This window comes from Podarcis pityusensis (genome assembly GCF_964106645.2).
Source record: "Podarcis pityusensis genome assembly, chromosome: 1".
Lineage (NCBI taxonomy): Eukaryota > Metazoa > Chordata > Lepidosauria > Squamata > Lacertidae > Podarcis > Podarcis pityusensis.
The window spans coordinates 136,508,752-136,526,257 of NC_138028.1; the positions used below are offsets into that span (position 1 = coordinate 136,508,752).

The 17,506-nt window shown below is 45.0% G+C and overlaps 1 protein-coding gene across 3 annotated transcripts in view; it reads right to left on the reverse strand.

Moving 5' to 3' along the window:
- Positions 1-1,036: 1,036 nt before the first annotated feature.
- VWC2L (von Willebrand factor C domain containing 2 like) overlaps positions 1,037-17,506 on the reverse strand; it is a 108,408-nt gene continuing 91,938 nt past the window's right edge. For all 3 annotated transcript variants that reach the window (XM_081019447.1, XM_081019450.1, XM_081019446.1), the window contains one exon: positions 1,037-1,187. In XM_081019447.1, coding sequence (XP_080875573.1) covers positions 1,039-1,187 — 149 coding nt within the window. In that variant the 3' untranslated portion in view covers positions 1,037-1,038. The remainder of the gene's footprint in view (positions 1,188-17,506) is intronic.

Consider the following 17,506-nt stretch of genomic DNA (forward strand, 5'->3'; position numbering starts at 1 on the left):
AGTTGATCTTAAAGGTGCCACTGAAATTATTAAAAAAGATTTTTTCCTCTTTCATCTTGTTATTTATTACAACATCATTTCAGTTATTATCCCATAAAACCTGTTGACTGCAACATTCAATATCATGTTACTTGGTATGTGTGGGAGGGCAAAGAAGGTGCCATTATTTCTGGAGTCTACCTGTAGCGTCTGGCTACATGCCTCAGCTGGGCTTCCTCTTCCCTTCTCTGATAGTCAAATAGAGGCTGGGAGCAAGCTGGCAATGTAGAAATCTAATGTTCCTTCTCCCCTTTCCTCCCTCACAGAGCCTACAACAAAATAAGTGGAGTGGGAAGAAACAGGAATGCAACATAAGGGGAGGCATTAAGGTATATGGAGGGATGTCAGTTAGTGCTGGCTTTCTTGAGTCACTTAAACTATTTCAAGGACATTGAGGTTATCTACCTATATACTGGTTGCCTGACACTTTAGCCTGTATCCTTTGTCATTATGGTGTATACATTTCTTCAATTCAATTGTCCCCACGTGGTGGAGAAAGCATAACATATACAGAAGGCTCCTAGGGTGCCTGGTTGCTGTATATCTGTGCATCCATTATATTCTTGAAGGTCCTCCTTCTTCCTGCATCCTCTCTCCCACTGGTTTTTAAAAGTGCATTTCATTCCTGAACCATCCTCATTTAACTTGCGTGTTCCAACTACCCTGGCTCCGAGGGGGAAAAAGAAGATGTTGAAGCTCACAAAACCATGAATGATATTGATGTCACAGATGTGAAGAGCTAAAATGAGCTCTAACTCAGTTGGCAGGTTGGAGGAAGAACCTCTGTAGGATGTCCTTTTGCTAGCCATCAATCTGTGCTGCTTGCCGTGGTAGGTTAAATATCTATATAGGGAGAAAACTTGCCCATTAGTAAAATATTCACTTTTGTTAAACCCTTAAAGGTTTTGCTGGTGACCCTATTGCAGCTGGCAGATTTAACATGTGCAGTGTAGAAGCCGTTACATTGGACACACACTCCTTGTTGCTTGGGATTTTGCCCTATGCAGTCAGCTTGCCTTGGCATTCACGTTTGGAACACTGAGCAGGCTTCCACCAGTCCCCGTTGTGGCAGTGACAGATGTTGCACTCATCCACTTTCACTTCGATGCCAGCCGGAATGATGGTGGTTCCTGCAAAGCAGTTTGGACCTGGAAATGTACACACATAAATACATTAAACAGTGAAGCAGATAGGGGAATATGGATGTCTTTATGCTGGGTACAATTCAGCCAAAAGTGGTTCACTTTTAAGCCCCACTGATGACAGAGCGCAATAGTTAAGCCCATGCTTAATTCTCTTCCATTGAAACCAGTGAAAGTTACAAGTGCCTTACTTGGGCGGTATTGAGCCCACTGTGATTACCAGTGAATTGGACCCCCTGCCCCTTTGTTTGTGCCTTTTTGTCAGGGTAGCAATAGGGCAAAATGCCCCCACCCATTTACATTCAGAGTGGCAGCACAACCTTACTAAAATGACAGTGCTAGGACAACAGTCCTCCACCACACCTCAGAGCAGCAATTAACACACGGGGCACATGACATACACCTCTGTGCCAGCTGAGGCAGCTGCCTCACTCTGCCTAATGAAGAGTCCTAGGCAGAATAACTGATCATTAAATGCTTGGCAGCCTTGAGCTCCACTGTTCTCACAGCAGAGTGTCGTTTAAGGGCAAAGCTTAAATGCGAACCAGTCTTTGGGTTGGGCAATGTGGTCACAATCTATTAAGATGAAGGTCAAAATCAGGGCTTTTTTCATGGGCTACTCAAGGACACGCAGTACTGGCACCTCTTTTTGTTGTTGTGGCACATACTGTAACAACTTCACGGTGAGTACCGGCATCTATTTTTCTAGAGAAAAAGCATTGGTCATAATTACAGTGCAAACATCTCCTTCTAAACCTAATACTCTAGCTACTTTACTCATGATCCAACACCCATGGAAGCAGGAAACAGTGGAAAGGTTCCATGTACCAATATAAACACTGTGTTGACAAACAGTAGAAAATCAGAAAAAGACTGCTGAGCTGGCATCTAAGTAGATCCCAGACCATATGGTTTCAATCAGGGTCCAAATGCATGAATGAGAAAAGAGGATGCTTCATCACAGCCACATTTCCATAACTGCTAATGGAGCATGTACTCCAGGGGTCAGCAACTTTTTTCAGCCGTGGGCCGGTCCACTGTCCCTCAGACCATGAGGTGGGCTGGACTATATTTTGAACAGAAAAAAGTGAATGAATTCCTATGCCCCATAAATAACCCAGAGATGCATTTTAAATAAGCACACATTCGACTCATTTAAAAACACCAGGCAAGCCACACAAATAACCCGGAGATGCATTTTAAATAAAAGGACACATTTTACTCATGTAAAAACACGCTGATTCCCGGACCGTCCGCGGGTCGGATTTAGAAGGCGATTGGGCCGGGCCCCCGGGCCTTAGTTTGCCTACCCATGATGTACGCCTTCCTTGATTGCAAACAGAGTATGGCGAAAGAGTGGCGCAGCAGAAAACAAAATGACGAGGAGCAGGCAATGCTGGCAAGCAGGAAGTGGGACATTACAGAGGCCACAACATTTCCCATCACTTTGTCATTGAAAAATGATGGTGTTTGATGTCACGCTAAGGTGATTTTTCCACTAGCACAAGCGTTTATGCTGGCCAAATGGAACAATCTCTGGACCCGGAGATAATCCTCTGAGTCCCTTCTTTGTGTGCCTCCTCCATGAGAGGTCTTGAGGGTGGCAACAAGTAAAGGGACCTTTTCTGCAGTGGCTCCCCATTTGTGAAATGCTCTCCCTTGGGAGCTTCGGCTGATTCCTTCATTAGACACCTTTAGGCGCCTGGTGAAAATGTTCCTCTTCAATCAGCCCTTTGGCTGATTAACATCAAATGCTCTTTTAAGTGTGATGTGGGAGGGGAGAGTATTGGTTTGCTGTTTTCCCCCACTATGTATTTTGTGGTTTTTATTTTGTAATTTTAGTTTGTGAACCACCCTGAGAGCTATGGATGAAGAACAATATGCAAATTCAAGGAAGAAGAAGAAGAAGAAGAAGAAGAAGAAGAAGAAGAAGAAGAAGAAGAAGAAGAAACCTCCCCCCCTACACTGTTCTGTGTGGAGTGGGGGGGTGGCTATTGCACTAGCAAGACTCATAGTACTGGTTTCTGCTGGCACAACAAATCAGTAGAGTATGACCCAATGTGTGTTGGAGGGGTGCAGTTTCTGAACTTCTCTTTCAAATGTCTATGGCCAGCATCTTTACTGTGATCCTGGACCAGTTATTAACGGCATGGCTGGTGAGAGTGGAACTGAAGTTGCTGCAGGATGATCATGAATGTGAAGTCAGTTCACAGCATTCATGGCACATCTTACTATTTTTTAAAATATAAAAAACAGATTTCTAGGTCTTATCATAGAGCAAACAAACCAAGCAGAGGAAAATCGTATGGAAAAGCACAAAAACCAATGCTTAGGGTAGGGCTTCTTTTAGCAGCCCCCCCTTTCTCATTTTCTCTGTGTACAAGTTGCAGACTGTGAAACTCGCTGTTTGCGCCCTCTACTGCCTTCCTATCTATTCTTCCAGGCCTCAGCAGTCTATATATTCTGCAGATTTTAATTTTCACTCAAGTTGGCAGGAGAGAGGAAAAGAGAGCAGGAAGTACATCCTACTTTTGCCATTCATTCTAGTTGCAGAATCTCAGCTTTCAGTTGCAGAATTATGATTCACAGTATAGGATAAGCCTAGCTTCCCTTTTGTGTGGTCTTCCTCCAAATTCTCTCTGTATATTATGTGAATAAAGTTTCTTTTCTCCAAATGGTTTTAGGAGGAGAACATCTAATAATGAACATGACACATACTGGCAATTTCCAGTGATTACACTCCTATAGAAGTGCTTGCCTACTACAGTGAGAGAGGTGGGGTCAAACTCTCTGGTGATGGAAAAGAGCACAACTCTCCCAAAATCTCTTTAGAGCTGCAAGCAAGGGTGGGTGGGTGGGATATAGTCCCTGAAAGTGCCTCCTTCCTTCCTTGGGTCCTGCACTTGTTATTTGAGAACAATGAATTATGTATGGCAGAAATGATTTATTCATAATCCAAACAAGATTTATTATGGATTTTTATTTTATAAAAGAGATTTCTCTAATCTGCTTATTATCTTTCCCCTCCCTCGACTCCATTTATTTATGAGAAAATATCAAAAACCAAACCACTTCTAAGTCAGCAGGAATTTGTCTCTCATGCTCATAAAAGTCTTACTAAAAACAATGGCCCAGATATTTATATACATGCATGCTATGTTAATCTCAGACTTACGTATACATAATTGCACTGTGCCTCCGTTAATACCACAACAAATACAAGGGGAATCAAAAGTAGGAGTTTGGGCAATGCTATTTTATTTATGACTAGGGGCACAGACTGAAACCTGGCAGATCATTTAACTGCTGTTCTCCAGAGATTTAAATCTACACCCTACTGATTCCCTCTTTCCCTGGCCTAATCTAAGGGCCAACCAGATCGTGGGTGATATTCATCTCTCACTGGAGATGTGTAAGCAGCTGGAGGGTGGCAGCTGTGGCCCTGGCTGGTGCCCACCAATCATAGTGAGCAGGAGGGACCAAGGGTGTGACTCATGGGGAGGCAGGTGGAAGACCAACTTGAATGTCCATGCAAGACCAACTTGTGGGTCCAGACCCTGCAAGTGCCATTTCAGATGCTCCAGGAGTATCCATACTGAACAATTGTGCTGTCGTTTTGGCATATCTAATATGGCACAAAGGCAAAGAAACGAATAAAAAACGAATAAAATTTTGGGAGTACAAACTCATTGTTAGAAGCTATATTCTGTCTTCTGCAGTGTGATTACATAGAGATTCATAGGTTCACCCCATAGCCATATGTTTGAAAAAACCCTTCCCGTTTGAGACTACTTTCTGAGAAGATAGGCCCTGTCCCTGAAGCAGTTGCAGAAGTCCAATTCCTTTCTCATTTACATTTTGGAAATGTATTTACACTCGGGAGAGTTGTTTACATTTCTCTTCTTGCTTTTCTGGACCAAAGGCAAAGGAAATGATGATGGATTTCACACTTAGCCCCCTCTATTTTCTGCTCAGAATGCTCACCTGTAAATGGAAACTATTACAGGCAAATAGTTCCCATCTGCTCTGTCTAAATTGTAGATGAGCCTAAATTAGAGGTGCCAGTCTGTTTAATGGGGAAGCAGATCCAAAGCTGTGTTTAGCTTGGTCATCCTCACTGGCCTCTGTGTGCCTCTCCCATGTACTTTTGTGAATGGGGTGGGCTGACTGTGGTCTGCTTTCCACGCCAGAGGCATTTACATTTTATAGCATTGGAAACCCATTTCTTTCATCTCATTAACTTTATGATCACCATGGGCTTTATTAGTGCACTTCTGCAAGAGCCCAGGTTTTTTAAAAAAGAAAAAGAAAAAGAAACCCCTACAGCAGGCCCCAAGTCTGAAGTTGCCAGTTTTAACTACCTCAATGCAATTTAGATTGCTGTCAGCCAAGATAATGGATGGCTGCTAGATATTGTTCACATTAAAACGATGCCTTCTGCTTTGTTTATAAGCAGCACAATAAATTTTGTTCCCATTTGTATTGGCTTTTACAGCCCACCCACAATAAAACTGTGTGAGTAAGACATCCCTGGTAACTGTCAAACCATCTTTCTGGGCTGCTTTGCACATATCCATCAGTTCCTGTCCAAGTGGCAGAAACCATATTGCTCAGCACTCTGTCTTCTGCCTATTGTTACAAATTTTGCATGCCTCCCCCTCTCTCTGCCAAGTGGTGGCAAGAGCCCATGGGGTTTCAAGCACGCACCCACGGTCTGTATTTCTTTGGAGAATTGAGACACAGCACAGACTGTTGTAGCTTTAAGAAATATGGTTTATTCACCTATTTCCACCTACAGCCTCCATGGAGTGAGTAAAGATCTTACAACATGGTCATTTCACGAGGGGCTTGTCCCTCACAGAAGGGCAGCCCTGGGGTCCAAGACCTCTCTCCAAGCCAGCCTTCAGCCAGCATCCCAAGATGGGTCCCAGTCTTTCTTCTCCCCTCTTCTTCTTCCCAGCACACCTTGCTAAAAAAAATCTTTTCTTGTCACCTCAAACACACACCCTATCACCTTGGCAACATCTGTCTCCCCAGGCCAAATAATTCCTCTCAGATGGCCCATCAACACTTTTTGTCATATTAATGGATTTGCTCTTCACTAGGCCAGCCAGGCTGGTTTGCATAAGCCAGCCCAGGGATTCCTTGTCTGGCGCAGCTCTGCAGCTTGTACTGTCATCCATACCCCAATTAATCAAAATCCTACCATTTATTAATTTATCGTGTTTAGGGGGTCCCCCAAAATCTATAACAATATTGTTGTGTGTGGTTGTTTTCAAGGCATCAGTCACTGGCCCAGATTTTCACACCATACATGAGTTGATCACAGAGTATTGTTGTTGCCCTATGTGTAGGTCCTGTTATGCAGAATTTTTCTTTTTGCCTGAAACTTTTGGCCAGGAGTAATCCCAACTGTTTCACCACATTTCTCATTTTACCCATGAAATGTCCTCATTTCAAGAAATTAAGGCAAAGGATGCATTTTCAAGGCCGTTTAATGCAAACAAATAAACAAACAAAACAAAAACACACCCTGAAACCATATACCGTACACAATCTCATTGCTGTACAGTGGAACCTTGGGTTACGTACCGTCCTCCTTGTGAACGCATCGGGTAACAAGCTCCGTTAACCCGGAAGTAGATGCCCCCAGTTGCAAACTTTGCCCCAGGATGCGAGCACAAGTTGCGCCGTGGCAGCGCGGCAGCAGCAGGAGGCCCCATAAGCAAAAGCGTGCCTCAGGTTAAGAAGGGTTTCGGGGTAAGAACGGACCTCCGGAACAAATTAAGTTCTTAACCGGAGGTACCACTGTATGTCAAAACAAGGCTCAAGCTCAAGGTACATCAAGAAAAAGCTAGGATTAAGCATCTGGTAATATACCAAGAGGGACTGGTTGAATGTTTAGTGGAGACCCCGGGAAGCATTACTTATGAGTAGGGCATAAAGAGTACAAAGCAGAGCAGGGCTGCACTTTCAGCCCTGCCCCGGATGTCAGAACTTCTCTTTTTATCAACCACACACTGTGTGTGGGTGTCTGTATTGAAAGGTCAACATGCAAGTTCCTCCTCCTATGTTGGGGCTGCGCAATTGGTACACCCACACAAGCAAATATCCCAATTGCATAAGACAGAGGATGTGTGGTGGCCTTTTGGAAGAGAGACGAGTGTGCTCAGTGTGTGGATGTTAAAGAAGACTTGGTGTCAAGGGTATGAATAATGTATTCCTAGGACTAAAGTTAATGGAACTGAGCCAAAAGTAGCCCTCCTTGACCCTGACACTGGGGTCACCAAGAGCAGAGTACCAGTCCAGCTCTCACTCCAAGGATACCCCTGAGTGCATGCTGGACAGGGGGGTGGCTTGAGTGCTTGCTGCGTACATGCATATGTGAGAGTGTGGAGAGACTGTGAGTACCTTTTCTCTGCAGCCACTAACAGCCTGCAGCCTCCAGGCAATGCAGCTCTCAGGCTGAAAACAATTCCCCTCCCCCTTGCACCAGCAGACTAGGCTAAAAATGACCTATACTGTGGTATCTCAGGTTACATACGCTTCAGGTTACAGACTCCACTAACCCAGAAATAGTACCTCGGGTTAAGAACTTTGCTTCAGAATGAGAACAGAAATTGGGCGGCGGCGCGGCGGCAGCTAAAGTGGTACCTCAGGTTAAGAACAGTTTCAGGTTAAGAATGGACCTCCGGAACGAATTAAGTTCTTAACCCGAGGTACCACTGTAATTCTGTGCTGAGCCCAGAATACTGGGCTAATTTTTGGTGAGGTGATAAACCACCACAGACTGTACACAGTTCTCGGCCCCTAGAAAACTAGCATGCCAAGGTGAAAACTCAGCTAGAAACCTTCCCTCTGACATACTCGTTTTCTATATGATTTGTGTTTTGCAAGGTGGAGCCTTCATTCCTGTGAGTTCCTATCTGCAGTCTGAAGTGGTTCAGCTCAGGCACAGATTTTCTACCTCAGTGAGAAATGGGCCCTTCCTGCAGTGCTGTGATGCCATTCTGATTAGGCAGACACATCTCCTGCTTTTAAATGCCTTGGGTCAAATAATCTAGGAAAGGCAATAACTGTTTGTAGTTGCTCTGCGAGCAGCCAAGCCAATTACCTGTGCCACTTTAATGAGAGGCATCCTGATTGCTTGCCAGATTGCCAACAAAAGGAGGCTGTAGTAAGGTTCCAGCTGTCATGTGTGGGGGTCTCGGGCAACAGCTACTCAGCCAGCTCACTCGTCCATGGGATACTGAGAAAAATCCTTTTCATTAAATCTAAGAACAAAAAGATTCCTCTGGAGATCACATGAAGACGGAAAATAGGGGACAGAAGAGGAGGAGACTGTATTTTCTGTGGTTGCCCTCAGGCAGGCTGTTAATTATTTTATTGGAAAATTCAATATTGCTCAGACTCCCACACACAGTTGAAGAGTTCTCTTGGCACTTAAAACTGTGATTTGCTGCATTGGCCTCCATTTAACTATGCCAAAAGGAATAAAGGGAGGAAGCTGGGATCTTTTTTCTCTTCCCCACCCCCTCCATTCTGTGACAAGAGGCTGAGGGAAACCTCTGCTGGGCATATACTGGCGCTGCATGCCTTTGCACCCGCTGCCTGCCTCTCTGTAGCAAAGCCTCAGGGCGGGGAACACTGCACTACCTAAGGAGGCCTTTGGCCATGTCTCTGGCACCGAATGTTGTGGGGGCCAGATGAGACAGAATTCCAGGCCCGCCAAGCTTCTGTCGTGATCTGGATGGAGACGGACATTTGACACAGCAGAATCAGGGAGGGTGGTACATAGCAATCAATTGGCATACTGCCTGAGGCATATATTTTAAGGACTGGAGTCCAGTGATTAAACAGAATGCAAAAAAGGGACAAAGGGCTAGGCCTGGGGCCTCCAACCTTGCCAGAAAAATGGAGACATGTCCCAATGTTTTCTTTTATTCTACCATCAACTCTCTCCCCCAACCCCTTGTTTCTGTAGTTGTGTTTTCTCCTGCCTGGCACTGGTGTGGTGTAGAATGGGTTGCCAGCACCCAGAGCCAAACGGGCGGGGGGGGGGTGGGAGGGAGTTGGCATACACATGCTCATTCAATGGCCTAACAGCACCCACAACATGCAGGAGATCACAGCTGCATAGATCAGAAAATTGGAGTTGTTCCATTGTCTGGAGAGGTCATTTCCTGGTTCACACAGAGAACCTATTTTCAAAGGAGCCCAGCGACAGAAGCATGCAGCTGCACTGAGGCAGCTTCGGGTATTTTGCACCAGGGGCAACCACCTCTGTGCGCCCCCCACTACGTCACTATGGCATTGTCCACCCTACAGTGGCCATGTGTCCTGTTTCACAGAAGGTGAAAGTCTGGTCCAAGTCTGGCTTAAAGATGAGGTATTCTAAAAAAGGGAGCTGAGGGGCCTTGAGCCTGCCATCAACACATTACAGGAAGATGATGTATCGATGGTATTTGTGTCCAATGAAATTAGCAAAAATGTATAAAAGTGTCTCAAATATCTGTTGGAAATGTAAGGAAAAGGAAGGTACCTTCTACCACATGTGGTGGACCTGTAGAAAAGTAAAAGACTTCTGGGAAATGATATACAATGAATTGAAAAATATGTTTAGGATAACCTTTGCAAAAAAAACAACAACCAACAACCCAGAGGCCTTTTTACTTGGAATAACAGGGGAGGGAATTCCAATGGAATTCCAAGGGAATTCCAATTAAAAGCATTATGGAATTCCAAGGGAATTCCAATTAAAAGCATTATTTATGTATGTGACAACAGCCGCAAGAATATTGCTCGCCCAGAACTGGAAACAGGAGAAGATACCAACTAAAGAAGAATGGATAATTAAGATGATGGTCTATGCTGAAATGGCAAAGAGGACCTCGAAGATCAGAGATCAAGATGAGAAAAAGTTCGAGTTGGAATGGAAGAAATTTATAGACTATTTGAAAGACCACTATAAATATATTAAAACGCCAGCAGGTTTGATATAACATTTATGCAATTATATAATTGGAATTAAGATAAATTAGAGAAAATAATGAGATTGGAGATACAATTAGATGCATGAATTTTTTTTGGGGGGGGGTTGGAATCCGGGGGGTGTGGGGAAGTCCATTTTGTTTTATATTTGGAGAAGTATTGAAATGATGAATTATTGTGATTATAAAAACTTTGAAAATATTTTTTTAAAAAAGAGAGATTGCCACCAACACTTAGCAGCACCTGACTGGTTTTAAATGTGCGCATATGCGTATAAATGACCATATGCAGATTGCACTCCTCTTTTGTCTTTTTTGTGTGAGATAGTTTTTATTTTTTGATAATGCATAACTAGCCGCCCCTAGTCAATTTGCTGTAATAGTTAAGGAATGTCACACTGGGGATATGCAACTTCTTTCCCCTTCCCTCTCATCCATGAAGCCATGACCTAAATTAAAGGTAGATGAAGGTAATAATAAATAGATTTTTAAAAATCAACGGGCTATAAAATAGATTGAGGAGGAAATGGGAGGGTTCTAGGAGATTTGAAGCAGGGGACCACTCTCAATGGAGGCAAAGTTTCACTTAAAGATCAAACCTCCTTAAAGGCTTCCAGCTTCCCAAAATTTATCCGTTCAATCAGCGCTAGGTCTATCAGATTGCCAAGCCAGCCTTGACCATCCAGTGGACATTTCTATATTTAGCTGCCAATACTGCTCTGTATCCAAACCTGCAAGCCAGGAGAGGGTCTGCCAGGGTCAACAGTGGCAGCAAGAATCCAAACACTGAATATATAAAATGAAAACCATGAGCAATGCCCACCTCTAAATGTGTATACCTAACACCGAAAGATTAAGCCAGCAATGACAGCCATTGTCCTCACTTCTTCGTTCCCAAAGAACTGGCAGTTCTCAGCACCTGCAGCTGTGCAATTATTGGCAACCCTTTCCAAATACCTATGAAGTGGCCAATCCAAAAGCAGAAATGGAAAATGTAGCATGTTGGGATTTAATGTGGAATCGTGCTATTCCTTGGAGGAGTGGCTGCTGTTGATGGATGGGTATTATGTTTTGTAGTTGCACCCAAGATAAGTGGGCGGCACTGTATGTTGTGAAACTTTGCATTTTGTAGAGTTAATTGCTGGGGTGATATTGTGTATAATTTGACATTGCTGCTTAGTATGTATTCATTATGCATTATGTACTATTAGGGATTATTTATTTCCCTTCATTGCTCATTATTATGAATTGTACTTACCGTACACAGTCATTTTAATTATTTGTATTGCATGGGTATTATGATATGTATTGACATACATTGTTTATTAGGTGAGGGAGAGTCATTTTGTTGTTGCCATTCTTAAACATTTAGGAGTCAGAAACCTTTGCTCATCTACTGCAAATCACTCAGAGATCTACCAATAGGTTAGAAACTACCTTGTACAATGTATTAAACTTCTAACATTTTCACTCTGATCCAGAGACTCCTGTTGTGCCTGGGCTTCTGCACTCTCTTTGACTTGAAGGACTTAGCCATTGAGTGCTCTGATCTGTCTCCACCACTGAAATGAATAAGGAAGCTTCGGCTCTTGCAAGAGGTTTCTGCAACTGCCAGAACCACACAGATCTGAAGCAGTCAATGTGTGATTTGGGAATGATTTGGTTTATTACTAATATATAAATATATTAAAGCTTGAATGAACTATTTCTGGGAGACATTTCTCTGATATAAATTATGCCATGATAACAAGTATCATATTATTTGGGGCCATCATAGCAAGAACTATGTCCCCCATGAATCCTTTCAGGAAGCAACCTTGATAAACTAATCATTTGTGGAGCCAAAGAGTTGATCTAAGAGGAAGAACAGGCAAGTGGTGTCTGTTGTTCATGTCAGTGAATTTATTAGGGTTCACAGAATAACCCCAGTTAATGGGAGCAATTATTGTTAATTATATGGATATTTCAATACAGACTTTTCTTCACTGCTGTGCACATTTCCCTGAACACGATGCATATTTTTTGGATTGCACATTCTGGCCTTTTGGACACAGTATGCTCATAAGTTATGCCATGTTACTGAAAATTGCAGCGGAAGTTCTAAAAATATTCCAGCAGAGGTTATCATTACTTTATCTACCCTAGTCCTGACTGGTAATAACTTTACATTCAGTGGAGGCACACTATCTGCAACTACGAGGCACAGCTATGGGCACTTGAATGACTCCATCTTACACAAATCACTTTAGGGCAAAATTTAAACAAGAGATTCCCCATTGACTGTTGGATATTGTTCCAAGACAGAAACAAGATCACACAGCCAAGGCATCAGGATTTCATTTTTTTTTTTAAATGATATTTATTGAGAATTTAAAATTACAGAGAAAGAAAGGAAAAAAACAAGAAAAAAAGAAAAAGGAAAAAAGGTAGACAAAAAGAGAAATTACCGTATTTTTCGCACCATAGGACGCACTTTTCCCCTCCTAAAAAGCAAGGGAAAATGTGTGTGCGTCCTTTGGAGCGAATGCAGGGGGGAGGCAGGCGGGAAAAGCCCCCAAGAGCCGCACACAAGCTCGGTGCGCTCTTACGGGCTTTTCCCCAGGAGGGAGAAGGGACTGACTGGCTGCATCAGTCCCTTCTCACACCTCCCAGAAAAGCCAGGAGAAGCTGCACAGCCCCTTTAAAGAGCTTGCGGCTTCTGCCGGTTTAGCAGGAGGTGGGGGAAGCTGCAGCGGATTCCCTCCTCCCCGGCTCCCTTTGAAGCAGCAAAGTGGGAGGGGAGCAGCTTACACTCGTGTAAGCAGCTCCTCTCCCACCTTCCTGCTTCAAAGCAACCACGGAGGAGGGAAGGAAGGGGATCCATGCAGCGGATTCCCTCCTCCCCGGCTCCCTTTGAAGCAGCAAAGTGGGAGGGGAGCAGCTTACACTCGTGTAAGCAGCTCCTCTCCCACCTTCCTGCTTCAAATCAACCACGGAGGAGGGAAGGAAGGGGATCCATGCAGCGGATTCCCTCCTCCCCGGCTCCCTTTGAAGCAGCAAAGTGGGAGGGGAGCAGCTTACACTCGTGTAAGCAGCTCCTCTCCCACTTTCCTGCTTCAAAGCAACCACGGAGGAGGGAAGGAAGGGGATCCATGCAGCGGATTCCCTCCTCCCAGGCTCCCTTTGAAGCAGCAAAGTGGGAGGGGAGCATCTTACACTCGTGTAAGCAGCTCCTCTCCCACTTTCCTGCTTCAAAGCAACCACGGAAGAGGGAAGGAAGGGGACATGGATCCTCTGCTAGCGAAGGCAGTGGATTCCCTCCTCCCGGGCTCCCTTTGAAGCAGCAAAGTGGGAGGGGAGCAGCTTACACTCGTGTAAGCAGCTCCTCTCCCACCTTCCTGCTTCAAAGCAACCACGGAGGAGGGAAGGAAGGGGACCATGGATCCTCTGCTAGCGAAGGCAGCGGATTTCCTCCTCCCAGGCTCCCTTTGAAGCAGCAAAGTGGGAGGGGAGCAGCTTACACTCGTGTAAGCAGCTCCTCTCCCACTTTCCTGCTTCAAAGCAACCAAGAGGAGGGAAGGAAGGGGATCCATGCAGCGGATTCCCTCCTCCCAGGCTCCCTTTGAAGCAGCAAAGTGGGAGGGGAGCAGCTTACACTCGTGTAAGCAGCTCCTCTCCCACTTTCCTGCTTCAAAGTGGATGGAATCCACTGCAGTTGCGAGCAGAGGATCCATGGCTCCGCTTCCTTCCCTGGAAGCAGGGTGCGGGGGTGCAGGGGGGAAAGAGGGCAGGAAATAGATGCCGGGCAGGAAGACACAACCACACTTTGACCACTGGAAAGTCCACCCCAGCCTCCCCAGATTTCCACTGAGACGGCCAGGCTAATCTCGATGGCCATAGGTCAGGCTCAGCATTATTAACTGGACTTAGATAAGCCATGGTTTCCCTTCCTACCCTCCTCTGAGGCTCGATTTAAAGCAGCAAAGCGGACAGGAGCCGCCCGCTTTGCTGCTTTAAATAGTTTAGTGCAACATTTGATTCAGAATATTTTTTTGTGTGTTTTCCTCCTCTAAAAACTAGGTGCGCCCTATGGTCAGGTGCGCCCTATGGTGCGAAAAATACGGTAAACAATACAAGTCAATAAAAACAAAAGTCAAAAAAAAGAACAAAACACACAATACATCAAAGTCAAAAAACAAAAATAAACAAAAAATAAACAAATCCAATATTCCCAAATCTTTATCTTTCATTAACTTGTTTCATCGACCTCCTCACACCTCCCTTTTTTGTATTCTAGTTATTAATTATCTCAGCAAATCCTTTCCATCTTTCACAATATTCTGTCATTAAATTATCTTAATCTATTTTAACCTTATCTTACCATAAAAAACCCTAAAGCATAAAACTTAAGTCTTATTTATACCTAATTCTTTTTAGCATAACATATTTATACATACCGTATTTTTCGCCCTATAGGACGCACCGGCCCATAGGACGCACCTAGATTTGGGGGGGGGGGGAAATAAAGGGAAAAAAATTATTCCCCCCCCAGCGCGGGGCTGGGGAAGCCCGAGCTTCCCCCTCCCCCAGAACGGGTCCCAAAGCGATGCAGAAGCTGCGCGCAGCTTCGGCATCGCTCTGGGAGCTTGCGGGGCTGGGGGAGGGGGAAGCCCGCCCCCAGCCTCCAAACCAGGTCGTGAGACAGCAGGATGGCGCGCTGCGCCTCCCCGCTGTTCCCAAGCTTGCGGGGCTGGCGGCGGGGAGAAGGGGGCTTCTCCCCGCTGGCAGCCTCCTAACCATGTCGGGAGACAGCGGGATGGCGCGCTGCGCCTCCCCGCTGTCCCCCGAGCTTGCGGGGCTGGCGGTGGGGCTCTCCTGAAGCCTGGAGAGCGAGAGGGGTCGGTGTGCACCGACCCCTCTCGCTCTCCAGGCTTCAGCGAAAGCCTGCATTCGCCCCATAGGACGCACACACATTTTCCCTTCATTTTTGGAGGGGAAAAAGTGCGTCCTATAGGGCGAAAATACGGTAGTTCTTTTTAACATTTCTACTAAAGCCAAATAGTTTCATTCCAACATTTTTCTAATACTCATTAATTTTACAATGATTTTCTAAATGAATTTTTAAAACTTTCTTCCAATCTTCATCCATCGTCTCTTCTTCCTGGTCTCGGGTTTTGCAGTCCTTTCTATCCCATCCATCTAGTCCATCAACCTGGTGACCTTCTATCCGAGGCTCTTAAGTCTTTTCCATGTCCCTTCCGCAGGTCTTCTTCATGTTTATACCTGTACTTTACTTTTACTTTTACGTTTATACCTGTACTTTGCTGATCTTATTCTTAATTTCCTTCCTTTCTCTCGGGGAGACTCCAACTTGACAATATCTTTATCCCTTCTCAACAAGTCAGCCCATTCTCCATAGTCAACACTGAAATCCATAAGATATTTAAAGGCATGTTTCAAAGTCCCTCCAAGGTTAAGGGCCCCCCAACTCCAAACTCCCCCTGGCCCAAAACCAGATCCGAAAAGCCAAAACATCCCTGCATAGGGGGATCTATCCAGCTCCCCAGCTCCAAACCAAACAGTACTCCATCTCTCCAAATCTGACTTTCTCCAGGTTCAGTCATCAAAAACAACAACTTATGTTCCTGCAAGGCTGCAGCTCTCTCCATTTCTGCTACTTGAGGTTCAGCAACAACCTCCTCCTTTATCTTCTTCCCCACTTGCTCTGTCAAAGCACATTCCTGGATTGATTCCTGAGTGGTTTCTATATAGGTATTCACTGTCTGTCCAAAATTTCCAACTGCAACAGTCATCAAGTCCATCTTCTCATGTAGCTGTTCCAGTAAAGCACTTGTCTTGCAAAAAGCAAGCACTAAAGCTTCTTCTGGGCACATTCTTGTTCAAGGTCAAAGTCTGGTCTCACGATCTTTAATCTCTACAGCTGCAAAGTTCCTCAGATCGACTCTAACAACAGTTTCACAAGCTCCCTCTAGAGGAAACAATTTCTATTTGTATCCGTCTTTTTAAAAAGCAGATCTAGCAACAAAGTTCCTTTCGTTTTTCAGATATTTTGTTCCTTTTAAGTGCAAAAGGGAACATTGGAATCAATATGTTTCTCTTTTTTAACTATCTGTCAAAAACGTTTTATCCACAGTCAATGAACTTCTCCAAAACGTCTGTCCTGACACCCCGCTCCCAGGTTCAAGACGGTGGAAATTTATCTTTCTTTACTCTCTCTTCTGCAGGTTTAAACAGTCTAAAAAGATTCCCCCCTCTTCTCCTGCTTCCAAGGGGGGTTTAGTAATTTTAACTGATGGAAATTTAGTCCTTTACAAACGACTTTCCAGACTCTAGCTTGCAATGTCTTTGCTTCAATCTATTTACAAAAGCGGAAGGCGGACTTCCTGTTTAGACCTTCCCGCTTCGGTGCCAAATTAAGAAGTTTCATAGTCCAATTTTCCGTTCTACTCACGGGCAGTTGTTTAAAATCCAATTGTCCACAGGAAAAAGTCAGCGCTCTCCGGCAACAGCAATGCGGCTTCACTCCGTGAAAAGAGCAGTCGATTCGAAGCACCGCGCCATTCACCCCACGTCGCTCCGGATCCCCGAAACCGGGTTTCCCCGCGAGTAGGGGAGGCGCAAAAGGTGCCAGCCAAATCCCACGTCCACAGGCTTCTCCCGCCTGTGGTTTTTGGTGGGTCTCCGCCTCGCCGCGGCGGTCCAGACCCTAATTCTCACGAAGTGGATTCCTCCCGATCAGAGGATTCCTCCCGCCATTGCCGGAGGCGCTAACCCGGAAGTCAATCAAGGCATCAGGGTTTCATCCCCACTCATTTGCACCCTTTGAAGCAGCTCTCATGTGGGAGCCAATTCAAAGAGCCCCCCCCCCCGCCAAGGCTTTAATACAGCTCATGAGCTCCTGTGTGCTCAAAGGCCACCTTAATCCTTTTTCACATCTTCCACCTTCCCCATTAAGTTCCTGACACTGGAGACATGGGAGTGGGGTGGGGATTTGAAAAGTCTTTGCAAGTCCCCTTCCCTCCTCCCTTCAAATCCCTGATGAACTTAAAGTGGGAAGTGAGGAGACTTGCAAAGGCTTTTCCAAGTCTCTCCCTTTTCAAGCCCCCAATATTCGGGAATTTAATAGAGGTAGAGGTGGGGACTTGGAAAAGCTTTCCTTCTTTCCCTTCTGCCACAGGGATGCGGGAGAAGCTTTCTTCCTCTGCTTTGTCAGGGTTGAAGGAGAGGAAAAAGCTTCATTCCACTACAATGGGAGAGAAGGAAGCCAGAGGGGTTTCCAAGCAAAACGCCAGAGAGAACTTCTTTCTCACTTTTCTGCAGCCGCAATGGGTGATA